The sequence below is a fragment of the Amblyraja radiata genome, chromosome 29 (genome assembly GCF_010909765.2).
Source record: "Amblyraja radiata isolate CabotCenter1 chromosome 29, sAmbRad1.1.pri, whole genome shotgun sequence".
In the NCBI taxonomy this organism is placed as follows: Eukaryota; Metazoa; Chordata; class Chondrichthyes; order Rajiformes; family Rajidae; genus Amblyraja; species Amblyraja radiata.
In genome coordinates, this window is record NC_045984.1 from 18,843,311 (window position 1) to 18,869,471 (window position 26,161).

Here is a 26,161-nt window from a genome sequence, read left to right on the forward strand (position 1 = left end):
GCTCCTTGTGCTAACATTTTTCTCTTAACAGGCTTAAACAGATCTGTCCTTTCAATATCTGGAACACATCTTAACAACATTCTACGTTCCCATCTTCGAGATCCTATCTTCGCACCTTCATCTTGGCGAACCTTCTCTCTTTCTTCGTAAATGTCTTGTCAATTAAACTGCTGTGTCCGTCTTTATAATGAAAATCTGACTACATTAGAAGCTTCTCGCTGAATTCTATCCTCTGGTAACGCATGTGGCACATCACGTTTGCACCTCCCACTGTCTCAGGCGCACTGCGATGATAGATAACTCAATGTGCACCCATCACCCCTGGTTTCACCCAGTAACCACACAATTTACAATACAACGATTATCACAGACAAACGTGGACATGGGTATAAAACTTAACAGAGGAGGGAGATGACAACATTCTTTCCGGGATTCCAATCCCTGAAATCTACATCTGGTTTTAACTCCTCTGTGGGACCTCGCGGTGCGGTGAACTCTTATTTAAATCTTTTTATTTGAATTTCACAGCAATTTGCATTCATACAATGAAAACAGACAGTGACAGTCAAGGCATAATTGTGCAACAGTATGTAAACATAGAAACATAGAAACATAGAAATTAGGTGCAGTAGTAGGCCATTCGGCCCTTCGAGCCTCCACCGCCATTCGATATGATCATGGCTGATCATCCAACTCAGTATCCCGTACCTGCCTTCTCTCCATACCCTCTGATCCCCTTAGCCACAAGGGCCACATCTAACTCCCTCTTAAATATAGCCAATGAACTGGCCTCGACTACCCTCTGTGGCAGAGAGTTCCAGAGATTCACCACTCTCTGTGTGAAAAAAGTTCTTCTCATCTCGATTTTAAAGGATTTCCCCCTTATCCTTAAGCTGTGACCCCTTGTCTTGGACTTCCCCAACATCGGGAGCAATCTTCCTGCATCTAGCCTGTCCAACCCCTTAAGAATTTTATAAGTTTCTATAAGATCCCCTCTCAATCTCCTAAATTCTAGAGAGTATAAACCAAGTCTATCCAGTCTTTCTTCATAAGACAGTCCTGACATCCCAGGAATCAGCCTGGTGAACCTTCTCTGCACTCCCTCTATGGCAATAATGTCCTTCCTCAGATTTGGAGACCAAAACTGTACGCAATACTCCAGGTGTGGTCTCACCAAGACCCTGTACAACTGCAGTAGAACGTCCCTGCTCCTATACTCAAATCCTTTTGCTATGAAAGCTAACATACCATTCGACCCTCAGCGACCCTCAAAGCCCTTACCCTTACCCACCTTCAACCCACCCGAATCAGGTCGGAACTAAACGGGGACAAACAACACTCACATACATACACATCCACACAAATATGGTAAGATAAACGAAACAAAAAGTACTAAAAAAAAGAAAGAAAAAAAAAGAAAAAAAAGGGGGTCACCAATAACAGTAAATAAGTAAGTAATTAAATAAATAAGTGTGTGGGGGGGAGGGGGGGTTAAGGGGAGAGCAGCTGCAGTAGAGCAGAACAATGGTGGAGAGCACTCAGTCCTCTTCCGAGTCCGGGGTCAAGTTGAGAGAGTTAACAAGTTCCAAGAAAGGGTTCCATGTATCTAGGAATATCTTGGTAGAGCCTTTGAGAGAGAACCTACGTTTTTCAAGCTTTAAATTGTAAAGCACCTCCTTAATCCAGCGGGTGTGTATCGGGGGACAGGTGAGCCTCCAGTTAAGCAAGATCAGTCTCCGGGCTAACAAGGTTGTAAAAGCTAGAACCCGTTTCACCGCAACAGAGAGGTTGGTGTTGGGAGGGGTACCGAAAATGGCTGACAGTGGGTTTAGAGGAATAGTCTGGCCGTAGGCTCTGCTTATCAAGTCGAAAGCACTCCTCCAAAAGGCTGCTAGCTTAGGGCAAGACCAAAACATATGGTATGGTTGGCAGGAGATTGATTACATCTGTTGCAGGTGTCCCTAACAGCGGGGTAAATTCTAGATAATCTTGCATTTGTGTAGTGGACTTTGTGAAGGACTTTGCATTGGATTAGGCCATGACGGGCACATATGGCGGAAGAATGGATCAAATCCAAGGCAGAGTCCCATTGTTGGTCTGTTAGTTTCGTATTCAGCTCACCCTCCCACGCAGCTTTTAATGAGGTATGAGGTTTCAATATAACCGACCCTAACAAGTTATACAAAACAGAGATGCATTTCTTCCGGTTGGGATCTAGAGCTAAGATGGTATCGGTCAGGGTTTCAGGGGGGCGATTTGGGAAATGGGGGTATGTCTTCTTCACAAAATCCCTAATCTGGAAAAAACGAAAAAGGTGGGAGTTTGGGAGGCTATAGTTGGACGAGAGCTCCGCAAAAGACGAAAAGATGCCATCCTTGTATATGTTTTTGATACTACTGATACCGTTGCTATGCCAGGTTTTGAATGCGTGGTCTGTACTTGAAGGTTTAAAGATGTGGGTTTTAAGCAGTGGGGTCAAGATGGAAGGGCCTTGTAAGCCGAAGTTTTTCCTGAGTTGACTCCATATCTTGAGCGAGAGGGACGCAATTGGGCCTGCACCCACAGATGTTATAGGAAGGGGGAGTTGGGAGCATAGGACAGACCGCAACGGGAGATGTGAACTCGCCTTTTCCATGTGTACCCAGGTCGGTAGGTGGTCGCAATCATCATTCATCCAATACAGGAGTTTTTGCAAGTTAGCTGCCCAATAGTATCGCCTAAAGTCAGGAAGTGCCAAACCGCCCTCACTCTTAGGAGACTGCAGTATCGCCTTTCGGATTCTAACCGGTTTGCTACCCAATAAAAAATTTAGATATTGTCCTTTCTGATTTATCAAAAAAAGATTTAGTGATAAGTATAGGGACGTGCTGGAAAAGATACAGGAATTTGGGTAGGACGACCATCTTGACCAGATTTATCCGGCCCACGAGGGATAGCGGTAAAACTGACCAGCGGTCAAAATCTCTTTCAGCTTTCTCAACCAGAGGCAGAAAGTTTGTGCGGAACATATCAGATAAGGGTGTTGTGATAAAGACGCCGAGGTAGCGAACCCCGTCCTCTGCCCATTTGAATGAGGTTAAAGAGCGAGGGAGCTGCTTAGCCAATGAGTTAATCGGTAATAGCTCACTCTTTTGGTAGTTAAATTTATAACCAGAATACGCGCCAAACCGTTCTAAAATATTCGTAATCACAGGGAGAGAGCTGACTGGGTTCGAGATGTACAGGAGCAGGTCATCCGCATACAATGAGTTATGAGTTGTGTCGAACCGTGTAATACCTTTAAAGCCCTTCTCTGAGCGTAACCAGACCGCCAAGGGACAGCAAACAGAAGTGGTGATAACGGTGGTACCCTGTCTGGTACCTCTCTGAAGGGGGAAGTGGGGCGACACTGTGCCGTTTGTTTGTACTGAGGCCACCGGTGACGAGTATAATAGACTGACCCAAAGAATAAAACTGTTACCGAGGCCAAACCTGTCCATCGCCTCATATAGGTACCTCCACTCGACCCTGTCGAAAGCCTTTTCGGCGTCGAGGGAGACCACTATCTCCGGGGTCTCACTACTCGGTGAATGGATGATGTTAAGGAGACGCCTAGTATTGTGGGAAGACTGTCGGCCTGGTATGAACCCTGTTTGGTCTAACGAGAGGGCATCACTCGTTGAAGGGCTTTAGAGAGGATTTTGAGGTCCACATTCAGGAGTGAAATTGGTCTATAGCTACTACAAAGCAGGGGATCTTTCTCCTTTTTAAGCGGTGCGGTGAACTCTTATGGTCATTTTCTTCAGCTGTTTCCAATAAACGCCTTTAATCTCACAGGACCTCTGCACAGTGGATGGAGCGAAGAAGATTTAATCCATCGCAATTCTATATCCATAACACAAAATGGGGTTCAGCCCATCAAGTCTTTGTCGGTGGGGTGATCTGTGGCGTCTGCAGGGAATGGAGGGATATGGATCACATGTGGTCAGAAGAGATTAGTTTAATCTGGCATTATGTTCGGCACGGACATTGTGGACCCAGTACTGTACTGTTCTATGTTCCACCGTCTTGCAGATTTTTCTCACTGCGGCCTAACCAACAAAAACTGTATATATTGGAAGAACATAACCAGTCAAGCAGCATCCGTGGAAAGAGAGAGACCAGTCAATATATTGAGTCAATGACTGTTTGCTCAGAAGTTTTTGACAGCGCCGATTGGCCTGTTTGTACCAAGCCAACAAGGCAGCGAATTCCACACTGCAACAACTGCAGCGGTAATCTGCACATTGTCTTTTGCCTGTGGTTTACTTCTGCGTCGTCTGGTTATGGAACAGCCTCTCCCTGTCTCACTCACACTGATCTTTTCCAAACTTTATTAAATCTCTTGGTGCTGCACCCAGTCCCCGCTGCCCTCTCTGGGGGGTTCCTTGCCAAAGCGCGGTGACCAAAGGTGGACACATGGTGGTCCAGGCAGTGTTTGGTACGGGTTGGGCACCACCTGCTTGTCGTTACAACATGGCAGGGAAAGTGAGCGAGAACATCCAGTGGGAAGTAGTGGGAGCTGGGGCAGGATTACGGGATTCTGTCCGAATCAGGTGCTATAACGACCTTTAAAAGGCATTTGGGCAGGTACGTGGATAGGAAAGGTTTGGAGGGATGTGGGCCTGACGCGGGCAGGTGGGGCCAGTGTAGATGAGCCATCTTGGTCAGCAAAGGCAGGTTGGGCCGAAGGACCTGCGTCCGCGCTGTATAACTCTATGGCTCTAATCGCATGGATTGTCAGCAGAAATTGAGAAGGGGCAGACCCTGTGGTAACTTTCACCGGGCAATGAGCGAGGACTGGGAGCAGTTTGGAGCGGGATGGGGTAGGCACAGCTGGGAGTGCCTTTCACATCTGGGAATGTTCTTGCAACGCTTGGAGCTGGGAGCGGGGTTTAAATGGACCGTGAATGCATCTGTCCCATCAATCAAACCTTCCTCGGCGTGACGGGGTGAGTGGGAATTGCGAGAGAGGAGCGTGGAGAGGCGCGCCCCGCAGCCCGGGCCATGCGCTTCGGGCGCTCAGACACTGAATGGAGGCAGGGGGCGGCGGTTCGCAGTACACGTTAGCAGCTAGCCCGAGGGTAGGAGCGCCGCTCAGCAACTCGCTCTCCGATGAAAAGCCTCCACCCCGGGTCAATGAGTAACCAACCAATCGATGGGTAGCGATTAGCATAGCCCGCCGGCTACAAGCGGGGGGAAACAGAGTGTGACAGAAGTAGAGGCAGAGAGAGCGAGAGTGGGTGGGAGTGAGAGAGCGAGCGCGGGAGAAGCTGTATAACAGGCAGAGAGAGAGAGAGAGAGGAGAGGCACAGTGAGAGTAGGGACAGGAAGAGACAGAGAGAGGGGATAGAGAGTGAGGAGGGGGGACAGAGATTTCAGGGGACAGAGAAAGGGAGAGACAGAGAGAGGGGATAGAGAGTGAGGGGGGGGGGACAGAGATTTCAGGGGACAGAGATACGGGGGGACAGAGAAAGGGAGAGACAGAGAGAGGGTTGTGTCAGAGCGGGTGAGAGACAGAGTGAGGGGTGAGAGAGAGGGGGGAGGGGGGGGGGGCAGGGGAGAAGGGACATCCACGCACACTTTGACAGGTAGTGAGGGAGATGTGCAGGGCGCGCATCAGGGAGACAAAAAGTGACAGGGAGAGAGAAGGGAGAGGAAGTGAGAGAGAGGGGGGCAGAGAGAGGGGCAAACTCCGAAACCCTACTCGTACCAGGACTGTGCAACGCAGCAGAATCCGACTCCTTCACAGACGGACTGTTGAGGGGAAGACAGTGATTATTGTGGAGCAGAGTCGCCGCGGCAGAGACGGCGGGACCATGACCATGCCCGTGTCCGGGAAGGGGTGCTTGCTGTGGCTCTGTATTCTTCTCTCCCCCCTCACCCGGCTGTGTGCGAGTCAAGCTCACCGCGACACAGGTAAAGCCGCCGGCATCGTCACCACAAACGCCACTGACACTCAAACACTGACTTCGTGCGCTGTTTTAAAAATTCGCGTGCGAGTGAATGACTTCCTTGCGCTGGAAGTGCAACACGTTGCTGTTGAAACCTTGTAAACTGTGTAACATTTAATAGATTGAACCCGCGTTTTGTTTCCAGTTGTTTGCACCGGGTTGCTGAGTGCTAGGCTGTTCCTATTGACTGGTCCTAGCCACCGCCATTGACCGGCAGTAACCTCCAGTCAGGGGGAGGAGCGCCGGGCTGCGAGCGGTGAAGCGGGAGGTGTCTCAGCCGCTTGTTCCCTGCCCGGCCCGGCCCGGCCATGCCCGGGACACGGGTAACCGCGGGACCTGGAGCTAGACAAGCCTATCGCCCGCTCCACTACAATCGCTGCGCAGCCCCGGCTACTAACCCAGCTGTTCCAAAACTCGTCCTGCAGGGACAGGGTTCCAGAGTCGGAGCCGACGGAGAAAGTCAGAAGCCGCACGAGTGTGGTTCTGGTGGGAAGCTATGGGTGGTGATGTCGTCCCTTGCCCTTGGGGCAAAGGTCGCAGGCGTTGAAGCTGTTGTTGGCACCATTGAAACTTCAGTGTGATCATGGCTCACTCTACCTCGATACTGCATTTATCTCGGCACTACATCTACTAGAGAGGATATAGCTCTTAGGGCTAACGGAATCAAGGGATATGGGGAAGAGGAAGGAACGGGGTACTGATTGTGGATCAGCGGTGCTGGCTCGAAGGGCCAAATGGCGTACTCCTGTACCTATTTTCCATGTTTCTCTTAAATATATCCACCGATGCCTTAAAGATTCATTAACTTAACTTCTGATGAAGCGTCCCGCTCCGAAATGTCACCTATCCATGTTCTCCAGAGATGCTGCCAGGCCTGCTGAGTTGACATGCGTCTTTTTTTTGTAAGCCATCGTCTACAGTTCCGTGTTTCTAACTGTGCCCAGTGTTCTCGGCTCCACGGCCATCTGCGGTCTATAATTCCACAGGTTCCACAAGAAACCCCTCCTCACTTCAGTCCTAGTTCTACCTTGTGTTTAGAGATTGTGACCCATCGTTTGAGCCCCTCGGGTCAAGGGAAACTGCCTCCTGCATTCAGCGTGTCAAACCCTGTCAGAATGCCGTACATTTCACTGAGATCCTCTCTCATTCTTCTAAAGTTTATATGAACAAGTTTACAAGAATACAGACTGAGAGTCTTTACTTTAGACTTTGGAGATACAGCGAGGAAACAGGCCCTTCGGCCCACCGAGTCCGCGCCGACCAGCGTTCACCCCGTACACTAGCACCCTCCTACACACTAGGATCATTTACAATTTTACAGAAACTAATTAACCTACAAACCGACAAACGTCTCCTCTTAAGGCAAACTGCCACCTCAAAACTCGCTCTGGTAAATCTTCACCATACTCCCTGAACTGTAGACACATTTTTGAGGATGTATCAAGTAGGTACACAAACATGCTGGAGAAACTCAGCGGGTGCAGCAGCATCTATGGAGCGAAGGAGATAGGCAACGTTTCGGGCACAGATGAAAAGGGAGCATGGGGAAGAAGGGGGAGGTGGGAGTTGCAGTTAGCTAACATTAGAGAATTCAGTGTTCATACCCTTGGATTGTAAGTTACCCAACTGAAATATGTAGTGTTTTATCCCGGTTGATGCCAAACTGGAGTATTATTGGAACTGCACTCAGGCAAGCAAAGGGTGTTCTATCACTTTTGGGTGTCAGGAAGTAATTGAATTGCCATTGGATGCATAGCTTCTGACCTACTGTTGTAGGAAATAATCTTATGAGGCCAGTCTAGTTGAGGGAATCCAAGATATTGATGGTGGAAAACTTAGTGACAGTAAATCCCATTGAATAGCAAGGCTAGATGAAGAAGGGTCTCGACCCGATACGTTACCCATTCCTTCTCTCCAGAGATGCTGCCTGTCCCGCTAAGTTACTCCAGCTTTTTGTGTCTATCTTAGATTCTCTCTTGTTGGAGATGGTCAGTGCTTGGCATTGTTATGGTGTGGATGTTACCTGTTTCCTATCTGTCCATTTATTCAGGAGTTGCAAATGAATTGAACATTGTGTGATTTTCAGTGAACATTCTGAATTTTTCCAATACACGGTCCTGTTGAAGGGACATACCTGGCTAACTTGCCACATTGTCAGGTAGAAGCCAGTGTTGCAGCTGGAGTGTTAGAGATGGGACACTGCCTGCTCCTGTAACCATGGTCATATACAATGCTATTGAATTGAATTGAATTGAATTGAATTGATGTTATTAGCCAAGTATGTATACATACAATGGATTTGCCTTGGTGCTTTGCTTGCAAGTAACAACACGATATCCAGTAGACAATTAAAACTAAAACATTATAATTTTCACATGTGAAGAATGAAATAAAATACCAGAACACAAGGAGGCTACAGACTTTTGGCTGTTGAGTAGAGCTACTGCTTGTGGGAAAAAGCTGTCTTTATGTCTGGCTGCGGCGGCTTTGACAGTCACCTTCCAGAGGGAAGTGTTTCCTAGTATCACAAACAAAGTGAATAGGGTTGGTGGGACAGTGACCACAGTGATGCTGAGGATCTCAAGAGAGAGTGGAGATGCATCAGCTCCTTGGCACTTCAGACTGATAGGCTTGTGAATCCTCCAACCTTTATGTTAGTACTCATGAGCTGGTCTCCCCCATCAAGGTGTCCTTGAAGCCCTTCCTTGATGCTCATTAATCACCACTACTGATGACCAAATGTGGCAGGCCCACTGAGTCTATAATCAAGCAAGAAATAGTTGGTCACTTCAAGAAACTTAATGTAATCAAACCAACTCCACATAATGTTTTTAAGAAGGAAGAACTGCAGATGCTAGAAAATCGAAGGTACACAAAAATGCTGGAGAAACTCAGCGGGTGCAGCAGCATCTATGGAGCGAAGGAAATAGGCAACGTTTCGGGCCGAAACCCTTCTTCAGTCTGAAGAAGGGTTTCGGCCAGAAACGTTGCCTATTTCCTTCGCTCCATAGATGCTGCTGCATCCGCTGAGTTTCTCCAGCATTTTTGTGTACCAACTCCACATAATGTTAGGAAAGGGAAACCATGTTTGACAGATTTTCTGGAATTCTTCTAGAAGTCAATAGAGAGGAACCTGTAGATGTGTATTAGGATTTCCAGAAGGCATTTATTAAGTTGCCACATAAAACGCACATGACAAGTGATCATGGCATTGGGGAAAATGTGTTAACATGCGACTGAAGACTGGTTATCGCACAGCAGAGAGAGTCAGAATAGATAGGTATTTTTCAGGCTGGGAGGATATAACTAGTGAAGTGCCCTAGGCCATCAATTATTTACTATTTATATTAATGGTGGAGGGGTCAAAGTACAAGGTATCCAAAAAAAGCTGCTGGAGGAACACAGGCTTGACCTTTGCTCCAGATCCCGGAACCTAGTGTTTCCAAGTTCACTGAACACACAAAAAATGGGTGGAGGGGCACACTACAGTGAAGATCTTAGGGCTCTGCCGCCAGGACTTAGATAAATTAATTTACCTGTGAAAACGTGGTAAATAGAGTTTAATATGGAAAAGTGTGATGTCATGCACATCAATGGGCACCAAGGGGAGAATCAGTAGTGGTGATTAATGATCATCAAGGAAGGGCTTCAAGAATACCTTGATGGGGGAGACCAGCTCATGAGTACTAACATAAAGACTGCTGCATTCACAAGCCTGTCAGTCTGAAGTGCAAAGGAGCTGATGCGTCTTCACTCCCTCCCGAGATTCTCATCTCATTACAGATGTTTGTGGTTGTTGGAGGTCCATCATTCCGTTCCCAGGATATTACTGCAGGAGTTATGGCAGGAATGGGGTACTAATTGGGGATGATCAGCCATGATCACATTGAATGGCATTGCTGGCTCGAAGGGCCAAATGGCCTACTCCTGCACCTATTGTCTATTGTCTATTGAGTTCTTCAAGGCACGGAGTTAAGCTCAAACATTTTCAGCTGCTTCATCAATGACCTTCCTTCTGTCCTAAGATCAGTAAAGGGGATGTCCACTGATGATTGCACAATGCTCAATTATATTTTCAGCTCCTCAGCAAACAAAACAGCCCATTCCCTCAGCCAGCATTCAAGCGCAGGCCAATAAGTGGCAAGTAACATTTGTGACACAAAAACGGCAGGCAATGGCTGTCATTCACAAGAGTCTAATTACCTCCCCGTGACATTCAATGGATGACTCACCCCTTCAGCCACTAGGATCTCCATTAACCACAAACTCAAGTAGATCAGCCACATGTATAAACATAAAAAATGCCCTGCAGATGCTGGAAATCTGAAATGAACACTGAAAATGGTTGAAACACTCAGCTGATCTTGAGAGAAACATTGAAACTCTGAAGAAGGGTTTCGGCCCAAAACGTTGCCTATTTCCTTCGCCCCATAGATGCTGCTGCACCCGCTGAGTTTCTCCAGCTTTTTTGTGTACCTTTGAGAGAAACATTGTTGACATTTCAGGTCGAAGATAATGATTGCTTCCAGCATTTTTTGTTTTTATTTTGGGTACATAAGTGCTCCGATTGCAAAAGCAGGTCAGAGACTGGTGTCTAGCGGCTCGCCTCCTGACACCCTAACTCCTAGAAGCCACATGTCAGGAGTGTGATGGAATACTCTCCCTCGCCTGGATGAGTGCAGACCAACAGCTCTTGAGAGGTTTGCATCATCCTTGACCCAAGCAGCCCAATTGATCGGCACCCATCCACCACCTTAAACACTCCTTCCCTCCAAACTGGCACTTTTGCTGCAGTGTGCATGATGTCTGGCAGATATTCACCCAGGATACTTTGACCACATTTCCCATACCGACCAGAGGAGCGAATTACAGAGGTCAATTAATCTACCAACAAGCACATCTTTGGGACATGGGAGGAAACCCAGGGGAAACCTTTGTAGACACCCACTCAACAGGAAGTACAGTGAGTGTAGACATTAGATGCCATGGATTGTACAATGTGATGATAAGTCTGACCTTATTGAGAATGTTTGTGGAAAGTGAGTGCCTGGAGATGTAAAACTGTTTTCTGAGAGCTGGGAGCATTTGAGTGAAGTTTGAGGGAAAGCCACTATAATAGTCCAAGCATAAAAGTCCAAGAAAGCTGCTTTACTTTTCCTGACCTGGTAAATCACTGAACCATTTTCCCCCTGCATATTACTGCTATTGAAAGCAGTTGTTGTATGAGGAGATCTTTGGTCTGTGGCTCGGCATGGAGCTATTTATCCTTTAAATCTATGACCAGCTCAGACTTGTATCATGAATACAAATACATCACATTCACATCATAGTAGTGCAAATAAAAGAGGAACAGCAATTCTGAAAGCAAAAAAAAAACTGTGTACAGTAAACATTGGGAGAGTAAAACTCATAGCCATAACACTTTTGGAGGGGAAAACCAAGTTTCAGCAATATGTAAGGGACAGGATAACAGTAAACAGTGTCCGTGCAATTGTACAAACACGACACCTGCTGAGACTGAATTATTGTTTAAGTGTTTCATATGAAAAGATGACACACTGTGCCTATCGCGTCTAATGCACAAGGGAGCAAGCAGTGGCTAGAGTGTTTTGCAGAGCTGATGTCAAGGTGTTCCTGCAGTGTGACACAGGGGTGGCAACAAGCAGCAAAATGGACAAATAAGAGACTCCAGATGCTGGAATCTTGATCAAAACATAAACTGCAGGATGAACTCAGAGGGTCAGGCAGCATCTGGAGAGTGAATGGACAGATTATGTTATGCGTCGAAGTAACAGTCAGTAATCACTGAAGTAGCCACAAATAGTGCAACACAGTGGCGCAGCGGCAGAGTTGCTGCCTCACAAGCACCAGAGACCCGGGTTGGATCCTGACTACAGGTGCTGTCTGCATGTATGCAGTTTGTTCTAACTCAGTTTTCTCCGGGTGCTTCGGTCTCCTCCCATATTCCAAAGACCTGTGGGGTAATTAGCTTCTGTAACTTGTCCCTTGTGTCCAGGATAGAACTGGTGTATGGGTGAATGCTGGTAGGTGCGGACTTCATGGGCTGGTGGGGTTGGTTCTCTCTAACTAGTGCCCACGGAGTTTTATAGAGATGATAACAACTAGAGGTTGCAGTGCTTTATAGAGGTAGTAATAAGTATTGCCTGGAATATTTTAAGTATAACTACCAATGCCTGCATTGTTCAGCCGAGATGGTGCAGAGGACATCCGGCACAGGGACACGGAGAGGTTAGCAACCAGTGTTATTGCAGTCTTTTTTAACAAACAGTAGCTGAAGTTAACATCAGTCCCTGCAGTGTGACACAGAACGATGGTATGCAGTGCCCGCAGTGATTTACCCAGATGATAACACGCAGCACCTGCAAGCTTTTTACAGTGATCGCAACAAGCAGTGCTTGCAGATTTTTATCAAGACGTCAACAAGCAGAGCCGACAGCATTTTAAAGAGATGAGAGCAGATAGTTCCTGCTGTGTTACACTCAGTGACAAACAGTGATGCAGTGTTTTATAGCGATGGTGTAAAGGAATTCTGGGACTGTGGCACAGAGATGATAACAAATAGTGTCGCTACAGTGTTTCATCTAAATTGTAACAAGCAGAGCCAGCAGGGTTAAATCAAGATGTAGCCAAAGAGCTTCTACAGTGCAACACAGGGCGATAACAGTGCTTGTAGTGTCTGATGGACATGATGCCAAGGGCTTCCCATGGTGTGACACACAGATAATAACTAGAAGTGCCTCAGTGTTTCATAGACATGATAATAAGCATTTGCTGCAGTATATTATCGAGATAATACAGAGGCATTTGTGAACTGTTAGATAGCAGTGATAGCAGGCAGTGCCCGCAGTGTTGCATCGTGTGGATGCCAGGGAGATCCCGTAGTGTTTTATGGAGAGGGTAACAGGCAGTCTTATCAAGATGGTGCCAAGGAATGCCTACACTGTGACACTGATTGTGATGAACTGTGCCTGCATAGTCCCACAGAAGTAGTCACAAGCAGTGCCTGGAGTGTGTTATTGAGATGAAAATGAGCACAGCGCAGTGAGCACATGAGCACAGTGCTTTAACAAAATGATAACAAACAATATCAGTGGTCTTTAATCGAGGTGATGGCAAGGAGATTTTCCAGTGCTTTATGGTGATGATAATAATTGGTGCCTGGTGTGTTTAAATTGTTATAGCAAATAGTGCCTGTAGGGTTTTATAGTGATGACAATAGGCAATGCCCGCAGTGCTTCAAAGACATGATGCCAAGGAAGGAACTGCAGATGCTGATTTAAACTGAAGATAGAGACTGGAAAACTGAAGATAGAGAATGCTGGAGTAACTCAGCGGGACAGGCAGCATCTATGGATATAAGGAATGGGTAATGTTTCGGGGGGCGAGTCTCAAAAAGGGTCTTGACCTGAAACGTCACCCACTCCTATCCAGAGATGCTGCCTGTCCTGCTAAGTTACTCCAGCATTAGTCTCTATCTTCAAAGCCTAGGAGTTCCTGAAGCGTGACACAGAATAATAACAAACACTGCTTGCAGGGATTTATAGAAATGGCAACAGGCTGTGTCTGCACTGTCCCTTGAGAGGGTGCAAAGGAATTTCAGCACCGTGACACAGTGTGATAACCAGGAGTTTTACTGCAAAAGGTTTTTTTTTAATCAAAATGGGAGAAAGTCAAAGCTGCAGGTTTTCATCAAGATGATTGCTGGCAGAAGCTGCAGTATTTCCTCACGTGAATGGCAAAAATCCCCCCCAGCTGCGTGACATGGTGATAATGACAAACAGTGCCTGCAGATCTTTATATAGATGGGACAAGAAGTCTCTGTAGTGCTTCAAAGAGATGATGCCAAGATGTTTCTGCAGTGTGACGCAGAGATGGTATCTAATAGTGTTGAAGTATGCATAGAGATGGTACAACCAGTGCCTGCAGTTTTGTATGTCGGTAATTAAAAGCAGTGGTTGCGGGATTTTCGTTGAATGTTAACAAGTAGTGCTTGCAGTGCTTTATCGAGATAAAACTGTGAGATCCTGCAGCACAGAAACTGACCTGAAACATTGTCCATGCCTACAGTGATGGTCATCAGTGCCAGTCCTATTTTCCCATATTCTTTAACTCCTTTCCCCTTCAAGATCCTGTCCAAATGTTTTTTAACCATTGTAATTGTACCTGCCTCCACCATCCCTTGGCAGCTTATTCCAGATGACTATGACCCTCGGTATGAAAAACCTATCATTTACCCTCCCCCACCCTTCCTGCAATGAACGTTGTCCAAAGGAAACCTGTGTGGAGGAATGTGTTGAGGCTGGGATCTGCTCATGGATGCTTTTATTGAATGGCTGTGCAGGCCCAAGGGGCCAACCTGTTATTTTTTCTGTTCTTCTCTCAGTGTGTCTTCGGTGCTTGATGCTGTATTCATCGGCAATCTTAACCTTCTACAGCTTCTCAGACAAAAAAGGACTTCAGCAGCATAGCGACGAAGTTCTCTCTCCGAAATGCCTTGGATCCAGAGGGTGATTCCTGTTACCTCACCCCTGGCCATTTGGAAAGCATCTCACAATGCAACTTCAATCAATCTGCGAGGACTTTCCTAGTTATCCATGGGTGGACGGTAAGCGGCAACAAATGGATAAATTAGGGAAACATTTATTCCTGCCTTCTGTTGATCGCTTAAATGCCGAAAAACTCAGGGTTAAGCTGCAAGGCGCATAATTAACATGCGGCTGCAAGAAAATCATAACAATCGTTGCAAAACCAAAGGGTAAATAAGCATTGACACTCCATGCACAGTTTCAATAATCCAATCAATCATCACTGCAAACCCTCTCAGTAATCCAATGTCAATAACCTCTCCAAATAATGTCAGCAATCCTTCATAAGGCACGGTCGAGGCAAGCCTGACACATTGTGGATGGATGATCTATCTCAGCTCCTTCTCGAGTTCACAACTGTCACAGAAACTAAATCCAACCAAATCCATTTGCTCTTCATAAGGTCAGGAAGCATAACATTAGTTGCATAAAAGGCTATAGCTTCAGACCACAGCCCAGGTGTTGCAATGAACACCTGCACTTTAGTGAACCTGTTCCAGTATATTTACATCTTCCCAGCCATGTGGAAAATTACACTGCAATGTCCCATTCACAAAGTGAAGGCAGATCAAATCTTACTGACTTCTGTCCAGTCATTCTAAATTATCAGTTGAAATATGTTATTGACAATACTATCAAATGGCATTTCTTCTCAATCTTATTGGCAGCTGGTTATTTGGCTCCAGACCTCATTATGACTTTAGTCCAAAAATGGACTGAAGGGAATTCCAGAAGTGAGGTGACAATGATGTTAAGGCAGCATTTGACCCAGTGTAGCATCAAGGATCCCTGGTAAAGCTAAAGTCAATGGGCATTAAAGGTGTTTGGAGTTAGACCTTGTATGGAGTAAGGTGGATCTTGTTATTGAAGGCCAATCCTCCCAGCCCAGCTGCAGTGTCTCCTTGGAGCAGTGTCCGCAGTCTAACAATCTACAGTACTGCCTTCTCTCATAGTTGGGATGTTTTGGTAATGATGGCACAATGTTCAATGACTTTCGGAACTCCTCAGCAAATGAACCAGCCCATGCCTTATGCTGCAAGAATTAGGCAACGTTCAGGCAAGGGTTGATAAATGACAAGTCACATTCATGCCGCAATCGTGTCAGTCAATGGCACTCTCCAAACTAAAGGAGTCTAACCATGAAACCTTAAACATTTAGGATTATTATATATAAATCTCCTACCATCGATATCCTGAAGATCATTAACTGGAGCAGTCAAACAAAGTTCTAAGTGCCGTGAGTGAGTCACTTACAAAGGCTTGCCCATTTCCACAAGGCATGTTAGCAAATTGGTGGAATAATCTCCTGGGTCTCCTCTGAATCTGCCTGGGTGAGTGCGGCTCCAACAAGTCTCTGTTCCTTGAGCCCTCTGGCACAAGGCAGCCTAGTTCTGCATCAACTGGACTGTATATATGTTTCCTGATCCACTGGTGCGCAGTGTATACAAAGTGAACCACTGTTACTCACCCTGGCGACTGTAACTTCCCCAACCCAACACATGACCTCATCCTCAAGAAGGACATGGGTAGCAGGCACATGTGAAACACCATTGCAGCTTCCCCGCCAAGTCATACATCCTCCTGATTTAGAAACGGGGCACCATCACTGGGTCAAAATCCTGGAAAGTCTTGCCCAGCACTATTATGAAAGCAATTTCACCAGAATGACCGCTTATTTACAGCCTCACAAGGGTTGAGCAATGATTTACAGAGATTGTCATCCTGAAATTTCAATAAATTGAAAAACACCCTTCAAATAACGGTAGCAATCCAAAACCAACACTCTTATGTTTTGAAAATTCTAAAACATTGGTCTCCAAACCACAAACACATATAATAGAGCCCTCCTCTACAATATGTTCTCAACAGCAAACTCCACTGAAGCCTAAGAAAAGGCACGAAGTGCTGGAGTAACTCATTGGGTAACTCAAACTGAAGCAGGTCCTGATCCAACATGTTCTCCAGAGATGCTGCCTGAAGCGCTGAGTTACTCCAGCACTTTGTGTAATCCATCATCGGTACTTCCTTGTGTTTCCACTGATGTCTACAATTCAGCATCAATTCTTCATTCAAATAGACACAGAAGCCAATAAGCAACATTCTCATTAAACAATCCTTAAAACATTTCAGAACATCATTTAAAAACTTAACAACTCCAAACTGGGCCTGCATTTGATGTTCGCACTAAACACTGTCAACAATACAAGGTGAACACTTTCTTTAAATACTAATTAATCTAAAATCAACATCACCTTCAGGCAGTTCCAACAAAATCCAGATCAATAATCGAATTAATCAGTCTCGAAACCTCAACACCAACACGCTTTTCAAACATTTAACTATCAATAATCAACAGTTCCTTCAAACAATTGCCACAATCCAAAAGCAATATTCCCTGCTAAAGATTATAGAGGTCTCATATCAACAAACTATTCAAACAATTTCAACATCCTAGTGTGAGCAATCTCTTAAAATGTTCCAACAATCAGGATTTGCACTCCCTTCAAACAATATCAGCAGTTAACACTCACCTTCAATATCAACAACCCAAAAAGTCTCACCTGCCCTTATTCTCTTAACGTGTAGGAAGGAACTGCGGATGCTGATTTAAACCGGATAGACTCAAAATATTGGAGTAACTCAGTGGGACAGGCAACATCTCTGGAGAGAAGGAATGTGTAACGTTTCGGGTCGAAACCTCCAGCGGGACAGGCAGCTCTCTGGAGAAAAGGAATAGGTCACGTTTTGGGTTGAGACCCTTCTTCTGAGAAGGGTCTCGACCCGAAACATCACCTTCTCTCCAGAGATGCTGCCTTTCCCGCTGAATTGCTCCAGCATTTTGTGTCTATCCTCAGTCTCACAACGGTATATTTCCCCAACCCAAACTTGCTGTATCTAATTGTTCATCTCACAGAGTAATCTCAGTGGAACTGAAGCCTTTAACTTTTACAGGAAATCTGTACATGGTTTCCCCTTATAACCCCCACAGCATGTCAGTCCCCCTCCGTCTCATTGCCTTGCTTTATTTAGATTTTGTGATCTTTCGTCTGGTAAGCTACATCAAGCAAATTAATTTTCCTTACATTTTCTTTGCACTGCAGGTTACTGGAATGTTTGAAAGCTGGATTCCAAAACTAGTCCTGGCTTTGTATGAGAGAGAGGATGACTCCAACGTCATTGTGGTGGACTGGTTGACCCGAGCTCACCAGCACTACCCGATAGCTGCCGAGAACACCAAGCTGGTTGGCCGTGATATCGCACAGTTTATTGAGTGGCTGGAGGTGGGTATTTTTGTGACCACCTGTTTTGCTCTTTCACCTTGCTCTCGCTACTTGAACTGCTAAAAAACCCAAATAGGTCATGGAGAGATCCAACATTGTAAAAGGCATTTCGGCCCACCGAGTCCGTGCCGACCATCAACCACCCTATTACTCTAATCCTACCCCAAACCAATTTATTTTCCTACATTCCCGCCACCCTTCCCTTTCAACCCATATTCTACCACCACACTGGAGGTAATCTTTGGTGGCCAAGAAACCTATTAGCTCAATATAGACACAAAATGCTGGAGTAACTCAGCGGGACAGGCAGCATCTCTGGAGAAAAGGAATGGGTGACATTACAGATTGAGACCCTTCTTCAGACTCTGAACCCTTCCTCAGAATCTGAAGAAGGGTCTTGACCCGCAACATCATGCATTCCTTCTCTCCAGAGATGCTGCTTGTTCCGCTGAGTTACTCTAGCATTTTGTGTCTATCTTTGATGCAAGTTCCCTTCTGCACAACTTATTATCCCACATCTTTGGGTTGAGGGAGGAAACCAGAGCTCCTGGAGGAAACCCATGTGGTCACAAAGTGAATGTTGTCTTCAGCAGCTTTGTCACAGGGAGTCCATGAATGGAAACAAGCCTCCTTTCTTTAAATTGGTTCAACAATGCGCATTGTATGTCCAAACAGGTACGCACATTAATTTACTGGCCTCTCCTGCTCCCAAGTAAACATTTGGAAGGGTTGAATGACATCCTCCTTGCTGTATGATGGGGGTTGGCAGAACACTCGTTAAATGGAGGTTTTGGTCCATGGTCCTGGAAATATGTTTGTGTCCCAATAGGGACATTTCACTTCAGTTAATCGAATACATTTGGAATGAATAAAGGAATGGGGGTCACAAGGGCTTCTGCCTGCTGCTAGCAATTTACCAGAAGTGAGGTTTCTCTTTCCTTGCTTTAGGAAGAGCTGAACTTCCCAGCTGAGCACATCCACATGCTGGGTTACAGCCTGGGCGCTCACGTTGCAGGCTTTGCTGGAACCTATGGAGCCTACAGAGTTGGCAGGATCACAGGTGAGAGGAGGTACTGGAATCTGGCCTTCACCCCCATGTCAGGGCCATTCATGGAGGTGTAGAGCCATACAGTGTGGAAACAGGCCCATTGACCCAACTTGTCCATGCTGACCAAATTCTCCAGCCACTGGCCCATGTCCCTCCAAACGTTTCCTGCCCATGTACTTGTCCAAGCGCCTTTTAAACATTGTAATTATCACAACCTCCACCACTTCCTCTGGCAGCTCTTTCAGTGTATGCTCCACATTGTGTGAAAAAGTTACCCCTCAGTCCCTTTGCAATCTTATCCCTCTCATTTTACACCTATGCCCTCCAGTTTTAGACTCTCTGCTCTGGGAAAAAGACGGAGGCTATTCACTTACCCACGCCCCCCCCCCCCCCCCCCCCCCCCCCCCCCCCATGAGTATAAACCTCTATAAGATCTCCCTTCAGCATACCAGGCTCCATGGTTTATGGCCCAGCCTGCCCAGCCTCTCCCTTATAATCTAAACACGCCAGAACCATTAACATGCTCATAAACCTTGTTTGTACACTTTCCAATTTAATGATAGCCTTTCTGTAGCTGGGTGGCCAGAGCTGTACACAACACTCCAAATGTGGCCTTATCAACATCGTGTAGATCTGTAACCTGACATCCCAATTCCTATACTCAGTACATTAACCGATGAAGTCAAGTGTGCCAAGCCACTTCTTCATCTCCTTGTCTACCCGTGGCGTCACTTTTATGGAATATGTACTAACATTCCTAGTCTCTCTATTTCACAACACACAAAGTCCATCCATTCATTGTGTAATTCATTCCTGCCCTGTTTTGTCCGACCAACATGTAACACCTCACATTTATTTGAATTAAATTCCATCTGCCATTCATGGGCCATTTGCCCAGCTGATCAAGATCCCATTGTAATATTTAATAACATTCACTGTCCACTATTTTGCCTATTATACTGTGACAAGAGTCTGGGCCAAAGACTTTCAGTGATGGAGGAGGGCAATGGATCGATAATAGGCAAAAAAAAGGTCAGAGTGAGAGGAGGCAAGTGAGCTTGGAGGAGAAATGGGGAGGAGGGTGGTGGTGGAGGGGGGGAAGTATATGAGGATGGCTGTGGGGGACGATGGAGGTTTCACGACAGGGTTTAGAGAGTGATAGGTATCAGTGCAAGGGGGCAGCATGAGGGAGAGGTCAGAATGAGGGGCGAGGAGGATCCATTTGAGGAGGGGCTCGGTGTGTGGAAGATTTGTGTGAGGCGGATTCCGTGCTGGAGGGGATCACTGTGAGAGTGTTGGTGTGAGGGAGGGTGGGTTGTTGTCAGGGTGACATCTGGGGTGATGGGCAGGGTGTCACTTGAGGTGACAGTCAGGGTGACACATGGGCGATGGGCAGGGTTGTAGTCCCACCCCTGGCGGAGTTCTATTGCGTGCGGCTGACATGATTTGGAGCCCAGAGTGATTGTGCTTATGTGTCCCACCCTCCCCATCACATCTCCCACCCCTCCCCAATCCTATCTCCCTCACCCTCCCCTGTCATATCTCCCAACCCATCCCCACTCCCATCACCCACCCCCTCCCCTGTCCCATCTTCTACCCCTTCCTCTCCATCTCCTCTCTTACCCATCCCCTTCTCCCCTTCCCCGCCCCAGGCCTGGACCCTGCGGGTCCCGTGTTCGAGGGAGCCGATGCCCAGCACCGCCTGTCGCCAGAGGACGCGGTCTTCGTGGACGCCCTGCACACCTACACCCGGGGCTCGCTGGGCCGCAGCATCGGCATCCAGCAGCCGGTGGCCCATGTGGACATCTACCCTAACGGGGGCAACTCCCAGCCCGGCTGCAGCCTGGGACGAGTGTTGGGGAACATAGGATCGCAGGGCGTGTACGGTGAGAGGGGGGCGCGGGGGGGAGATGGGCGGGGAGGGGGACAAGAAAGGTGTCAGGCCGACAAACCGACCTTGTTTAACATGGGGCCACGAGTATGCCTTTCGTCCCGTCACCACTGGCCGTCCCTGCCCGGGCTCAGTCGAGTGAGGAGGCAGGGGACGTGAGGAGGTCCACCCAGTGGGGCTGGTGACTGTTGGTCGCTTGGTGGGACTGAACCACTTCACTGGGACCTTGCAGAGCCCTGGGGCTGGGGACAGGAAGAGTGACCCCTCGGCATATGAGGTGCGGGGCTGGACGAGCTGCCAGGTGGAGGAGGAGATGGGATGTCCAGCCAGGTGGAGTGATGGGGTGCAGATGTTCACCCAGGTGCCCCCATAGAAGAGTTCAGCACAGGCTCAGGCCCTTTGGCCCACGACATCTGTGCTGTTAAACTAGTCTCGGCCTGCGTGTGATGCCTATCCCTCCATTCCCCGCATATCCATGCCCCTGTCTAAAGGCCTCTTGACAGGATTGTTGCTGCTTTCAGTACAGTCGGCTTATCGTTCTCCTTTCTTCCCTGCCTTGCAGCGGTGGCAGATGCTATCAAGTGCCAGCACGAGCGAGCCATCCACCTCTTCATCGACTCCCTCCTCAACAAAAACTACCCCAGCCTGGCCTACCGCTGCCCCAGCCAGGCGACCTTCGAGCGGGGCATGTGCCTGAGCTGTCGCAAGAACCGCTGCAACACCCTGGGGTATGACGTCCGCAGGGTGCGCAGCAAGAGGAGCGGCCGCATGTATCTGAAGACGGCTGCGGACATGCCCTTCAGAGGTGAGTGCAAGGGTGCCCCATCCCCCCCATCCCACCAGAAGCAGCTCCACAACACGGGTCACATTGATCTGCTCAATGAATATTGGTTGTGTTTGGGTCGGGGGTGGGCAGAACTGACCCAGTCATAAAGCTGTACAGCGTGAAAACAAGCCTTTCAGCCCAGGTTTGCATTCTTGGCTAGTCTCAATTAGGGGCAGCACAGTGGCGCAGCGGCAGAGTAGCTGCCCGATAGCGGCAGGCGCCGAGGTGCTCCTGGTTCCTCCCGCATTCCAAAGGCCTACGGGTATGTAGGGTAATTAGCTTTGGTGAAGATTGTGAATTGTCCCTAATGTGTAGGATAGTGCTAGTATACGGCTAGTGCTGGTCAGCCGAAAGGTCTGTTACCACGCTGTATCTCTAAACTAAACAACTGCCTACATTTGTACCATCACTTTCTAATCCCTTCCCATCCATATATCTGTCCAAATGCCTTTTGAAAGTGGTAATTGCATCCTCTTTTGCAGCTTCCTCTGGCAGCTCATTCTTGATATACACTACCCTTTGCGTGAAAAAAATACCCCCAAGATCCCTCTCAAATTTCTCTTGCTTAAAACATATGCCCTCTACTTTTAGATTCCTTTACCCTGGTAAAAAGACTGTGAGCCTTCACATTATCCACGCCTCTCATGATTTTGTATGTTTCAATAAGATCACCCCTCAGCCTCCAATGCTCCAAAGACTAAAGTCCCAGCCTATCTAACCTCTCCCCATAACTCAGCCCACAAGTCCGGGTGACCCAGTCTGTGGCGTCCACCCTGGAAATGGAGGTGTCTCTGATGCTTGTTTTTTTCCCCACAAGGGTGTACTCCTGGCCTCTTCTCTCTGCGCTGGAGAATTTAACCAAGCACATGCCTGCAGCAGGTGACCAATGTCAGATTGTCCCATTCAGCACCGATCCTACTGATGAGAAATGTGTTGCTTTTCTTTCGCAGTTTACCACTATCAGCTGAAGGTACACTTTTTCAGGAAAATCAATCAGACGGAGCCAGCTACAAATTTCCTCATCTCGCTCTATGGAACCCTGAATGAAACTGGAGGAATCTCCATTCCAGTGTGAGTGTATCTGGCTTCATGTGCACTGGGACGTTATTGCGAAGCAGCGGTTGCAACGGCTGGTCTTGGGGAGGAGCTGACAATCCGACTGGTGACTGAACCTAGTTTTACACTAGAGCATAGGTCATTCATCTCACTCCTTTGCCAACTCTCCATGTCTATAAGATAGACACAAAAAGTCAGAGTAACTCAGCGGGACAGGCAACATCTCTGGAGAGAAGGAATGGGTGACGTTTCGGGTCGAGACCCTTCTTCAGACTAGAGATATCATACAGCTGTGACCAGGCTAACACTGTACAATATAATTCCATCACTTCCTTCCTTGCTGATTCATGGAGTTATGAGGCACAGATATAGGCCATTCAGCCCACCGTGATCATGCTGACCATCAAATCCAATCAATGCCAATCCCATTTACCTGCACTGTAGCCTACGATGCTTTGGCAATTCAAGTGCACATCTAGACGATTCTTAAATGTTGAGAGAGTGTGGAGTGTGGTCCAGATGCCAACCAACCTTCCAAAAGAGCAGCTGGAACAGAGTCTAACATCCGAATGCTAGCACCGTTCCAGTAGGGATAGCTCCACACACCTGTAGGTGCTCAGGATCAAAGGTCAGAAATAGTCTCCCATCAAATCGTGTTTTATAGACCATTGAATGGACTCGCATACAGCACAGTACAAGCAGTACAGCACAGAAACAGGTCCTTCATCCCACGATGTCCATGCCCAACATGATGCCAAATTAGACTGATCTCCTCTGCCTGCACATGATCCACATTCCCCCATTCCCTGCATATTCATGTGCCTATCAAAAAGCCTCTTGAATACCACTATTGTTTCCGCTTCCACCACCACCCTATGCAATGCATTCCGGGCACCCATGTAAAAAACTTGCCCTGCACATGTCCTTTAAACTTTGCCCGACTCACCTAATAGCTATATCCCAGTCAATATTATGTGGATTTACCTGTGTTTACTGCATTGACTACTCTCCAAACGTACTTTGGCTGTAAATGAATCAGTGCAAACGGTGCTGCAGAAGGAAAGTGTTCTGTTTACATGCTAAATATTACATGTTTACATGCTAAATATTGGAATAGTGTTTCCTATCCTTGATTTAGGCAATGCATTTGGGTCTTTGGTTTTCCCCAGGCTCTGGGAGATCCTTGCTGCTGCCTCTCTATCTACAGACTCGGAGTAATGTTGACGCCCTTGTGTTCCTCACAGCTCGGAAATTGCACCCAACAGCACGTCCTCGTTCCTGGTGCACACGGAGGTGGATATCGGAGAGCTGCTGATGGTGAAGCTGAAGTGGGAAGACACCTCATCCCTCTGGTCCACCATCGTGGACAAGGTGACCAACCCCTGGTCGCTCTGGAAGATGTGGGAGAAGCAGGAGGAGACCAGCAATGCCCTGGAAATCAGGAGGCTGCGAGTGAAGGCGGGAGAGACCCAGAAAAAGTATGTTCGCGGCACACAGGGTTAAACCTTTGGACAGTGTATTCAAGGGGGACATGAGGGAAAGCCTGTTCACACAGTGGCCTTAGTGGTGGAAATGGAGACAAGCAGAGCATTCAAATGATTCAAAGTGGGTCCGGCCGTGATGGAAAATAAGTGATAGGACAATGGAGAAAATAGCAGGGAAATGGGACTGATGGGATTGCTCCATCAGATTCGATGTGCTGAGTGACATCGGTCAGAGGGAGAAACGTGCAAACTCCACACAGATTCTACGAGCTATACCACTATGCTGCCTTTGCATTTCTGACCTTGAATGCTGTCTGTGTGGAGTTTGCATGTTCTCCAGCGGTTGCCTCCGGGTGCTCCAGTTGTCTTCCCGTATCCCAGACAACTGGTAAATTGTCCATAGTGTGTAGGTGATGGGTAGAACTGAGGGAGTTGATTGGAATATGGAAAGAATAAAATGGTATTGCGGTAAGGTTTGTGAAAATGAGGCTTACGGGTCAGCATGGATTCAATGGGCCAAATAACCTGTTTCCGTACTATGCGAGTCCATGAGTCTAAAGTTTTTAGACTTTAGGGATACAGTGTGGAAGCTGGCACTTCGGCCCACCGAGTCCGCATTGACTAGCGATCTAACCTACACACTACGGACAATTCATAGAATCCAATAACCTACAACCCTGCACGTCTTTGGAGTGTGGGAGGAAACCAGAGCACCCGGAGAAAACCCATGCAGTTACACGAAGAACGTACAAACTCCGTACAGACAGCACATGTAGTCAGGATCGAACTTGGGTCTCTGGTGCTGTCAGGCAGAAGCTCTACCACTACACCACTGTGCCGTACTCATCTTATTATACTCAGCTTTCCCCCTGCCCTGTCATCTTTTAACCGATATTCCTGTTTTGTGTCCCCAGGATAGTGTTCTGTGCAAAAGACTCTGCCTCAGTGAAGGTGCAGCCAGCTCAGGAGGTGACATTCGTCAAGTGTCAGAACTAACAGACGAGGAAAGAAGAGTGGCCAATAAAGTGCGTCACTGCTTGGGGGAAGTGGCAGTGCACGTGAATTTAAACATTGGACTTCCTTGCTTCCCACCCGACCTCCTGGCAGCTGACTTCCCGGGAGTTATATCGCTCACTTATCAATACCGAGGATTTCCTCAGGGAACAAGGTTTGGCAGCGTGGTCTTCTGGTGCTTGGCCCGAGATCCTCTCACCCCTCTGAGCCGTGAGGCTGTGCGTTCAGATCACACTCCAGGGCCCGGTCCTTGGCACACAGTCCAAGCGGACCCTCTGGGCGGGCTGCACTGCTGGGTGAAAGAGATGTGTAACCGAGGCTCCCGTCCACTTTGGGCGGGCTCGATAAATTCCGTGTCACTAATGTTAAAGAAAGCCAAAGGAATTCTCTCAAAGGTTTGGCCAATATTTATCTCTCAGCCGGAATCACTGAAATAAACATGTTATCTGGTCAAGACCTGTTTACGGAATCTTGCTACATTCACGATCAGAAAGGTGATTCAATTTCAGAAACACTGCTTGTGAAATGCCCCGGGGCATCTTGAGCACATTGTAACTTTCATTTGTTTCTGGGCAGTGGACAGAATCTAGAGGTCCACAGTGTGACCCTACCCAGAGGGTGGGGTGTACATCTCTGCTATCTTCAGAGGGTGCACTTTCATTTCGGCAACTGGATGAAGCCCATTCGGCAATTTGGTTAAGATCGGACACTTTGGATCGAGTGATCATCTAGGCAGGGTTTAATTGTGTTGGATCTCTCCTCTTTCCTATTCATTCTGTTCACTTGATCATTCTGAAAGCCTGTTCACATCGACCTCGACTACACTTCCTTCCACCCTGTCTCCCGTAAGGGCGCCGTCGCTTTCTCTCAGTCCCTCCGTCTCAGCTACAGCAGTCCTCAGGATGTCTTTCAACTGTGACTTCTAAAATGTCCTCCACCATCAGTAACAGTGGCTTCCCTTCTGCCCTAGTTGATGGAAACCT

The 26,161-nt window shown here is 47.4% G+C and overlaps 1 protein-coding gene across 1 annotated transcript; it reads left to right on the top strand.

The window, feature by feature from the left end:
* Positions 1 to 5,470: 5,470 nt before the first annotated feature.
* LOC116989406 (lipoprotein lipase-like) lies at positions 5,471 to 25,632 on the top strand. Its single transcript, XM_033046755.1, has 9 exons — positions 5,471 to 5,937; positions 14,429 to 14,598; positions 17,680 to 17,859; positions 18,808 to 18,919; positions 20,560 to 20,793; positions 21,361 to 21,603; positions 22,575 to 22,695; positions 23,925 to 24,158; positions 25,079 to 25,632. Exons 1-9 carry the CDS (start codon positions 5,622 to 5,624, stop codon positions 25,158 to 25,160), a joined length of 1,692 nt encoding a protein of 563 aa, XP_032902646.1. The 5' UTR covers positions 5,471 to 5,621; the 3' UTR covers positions 25,161 to 25,632.
* Positions 25,633 to 26,161: the final 529 nt, after the last annotated feature.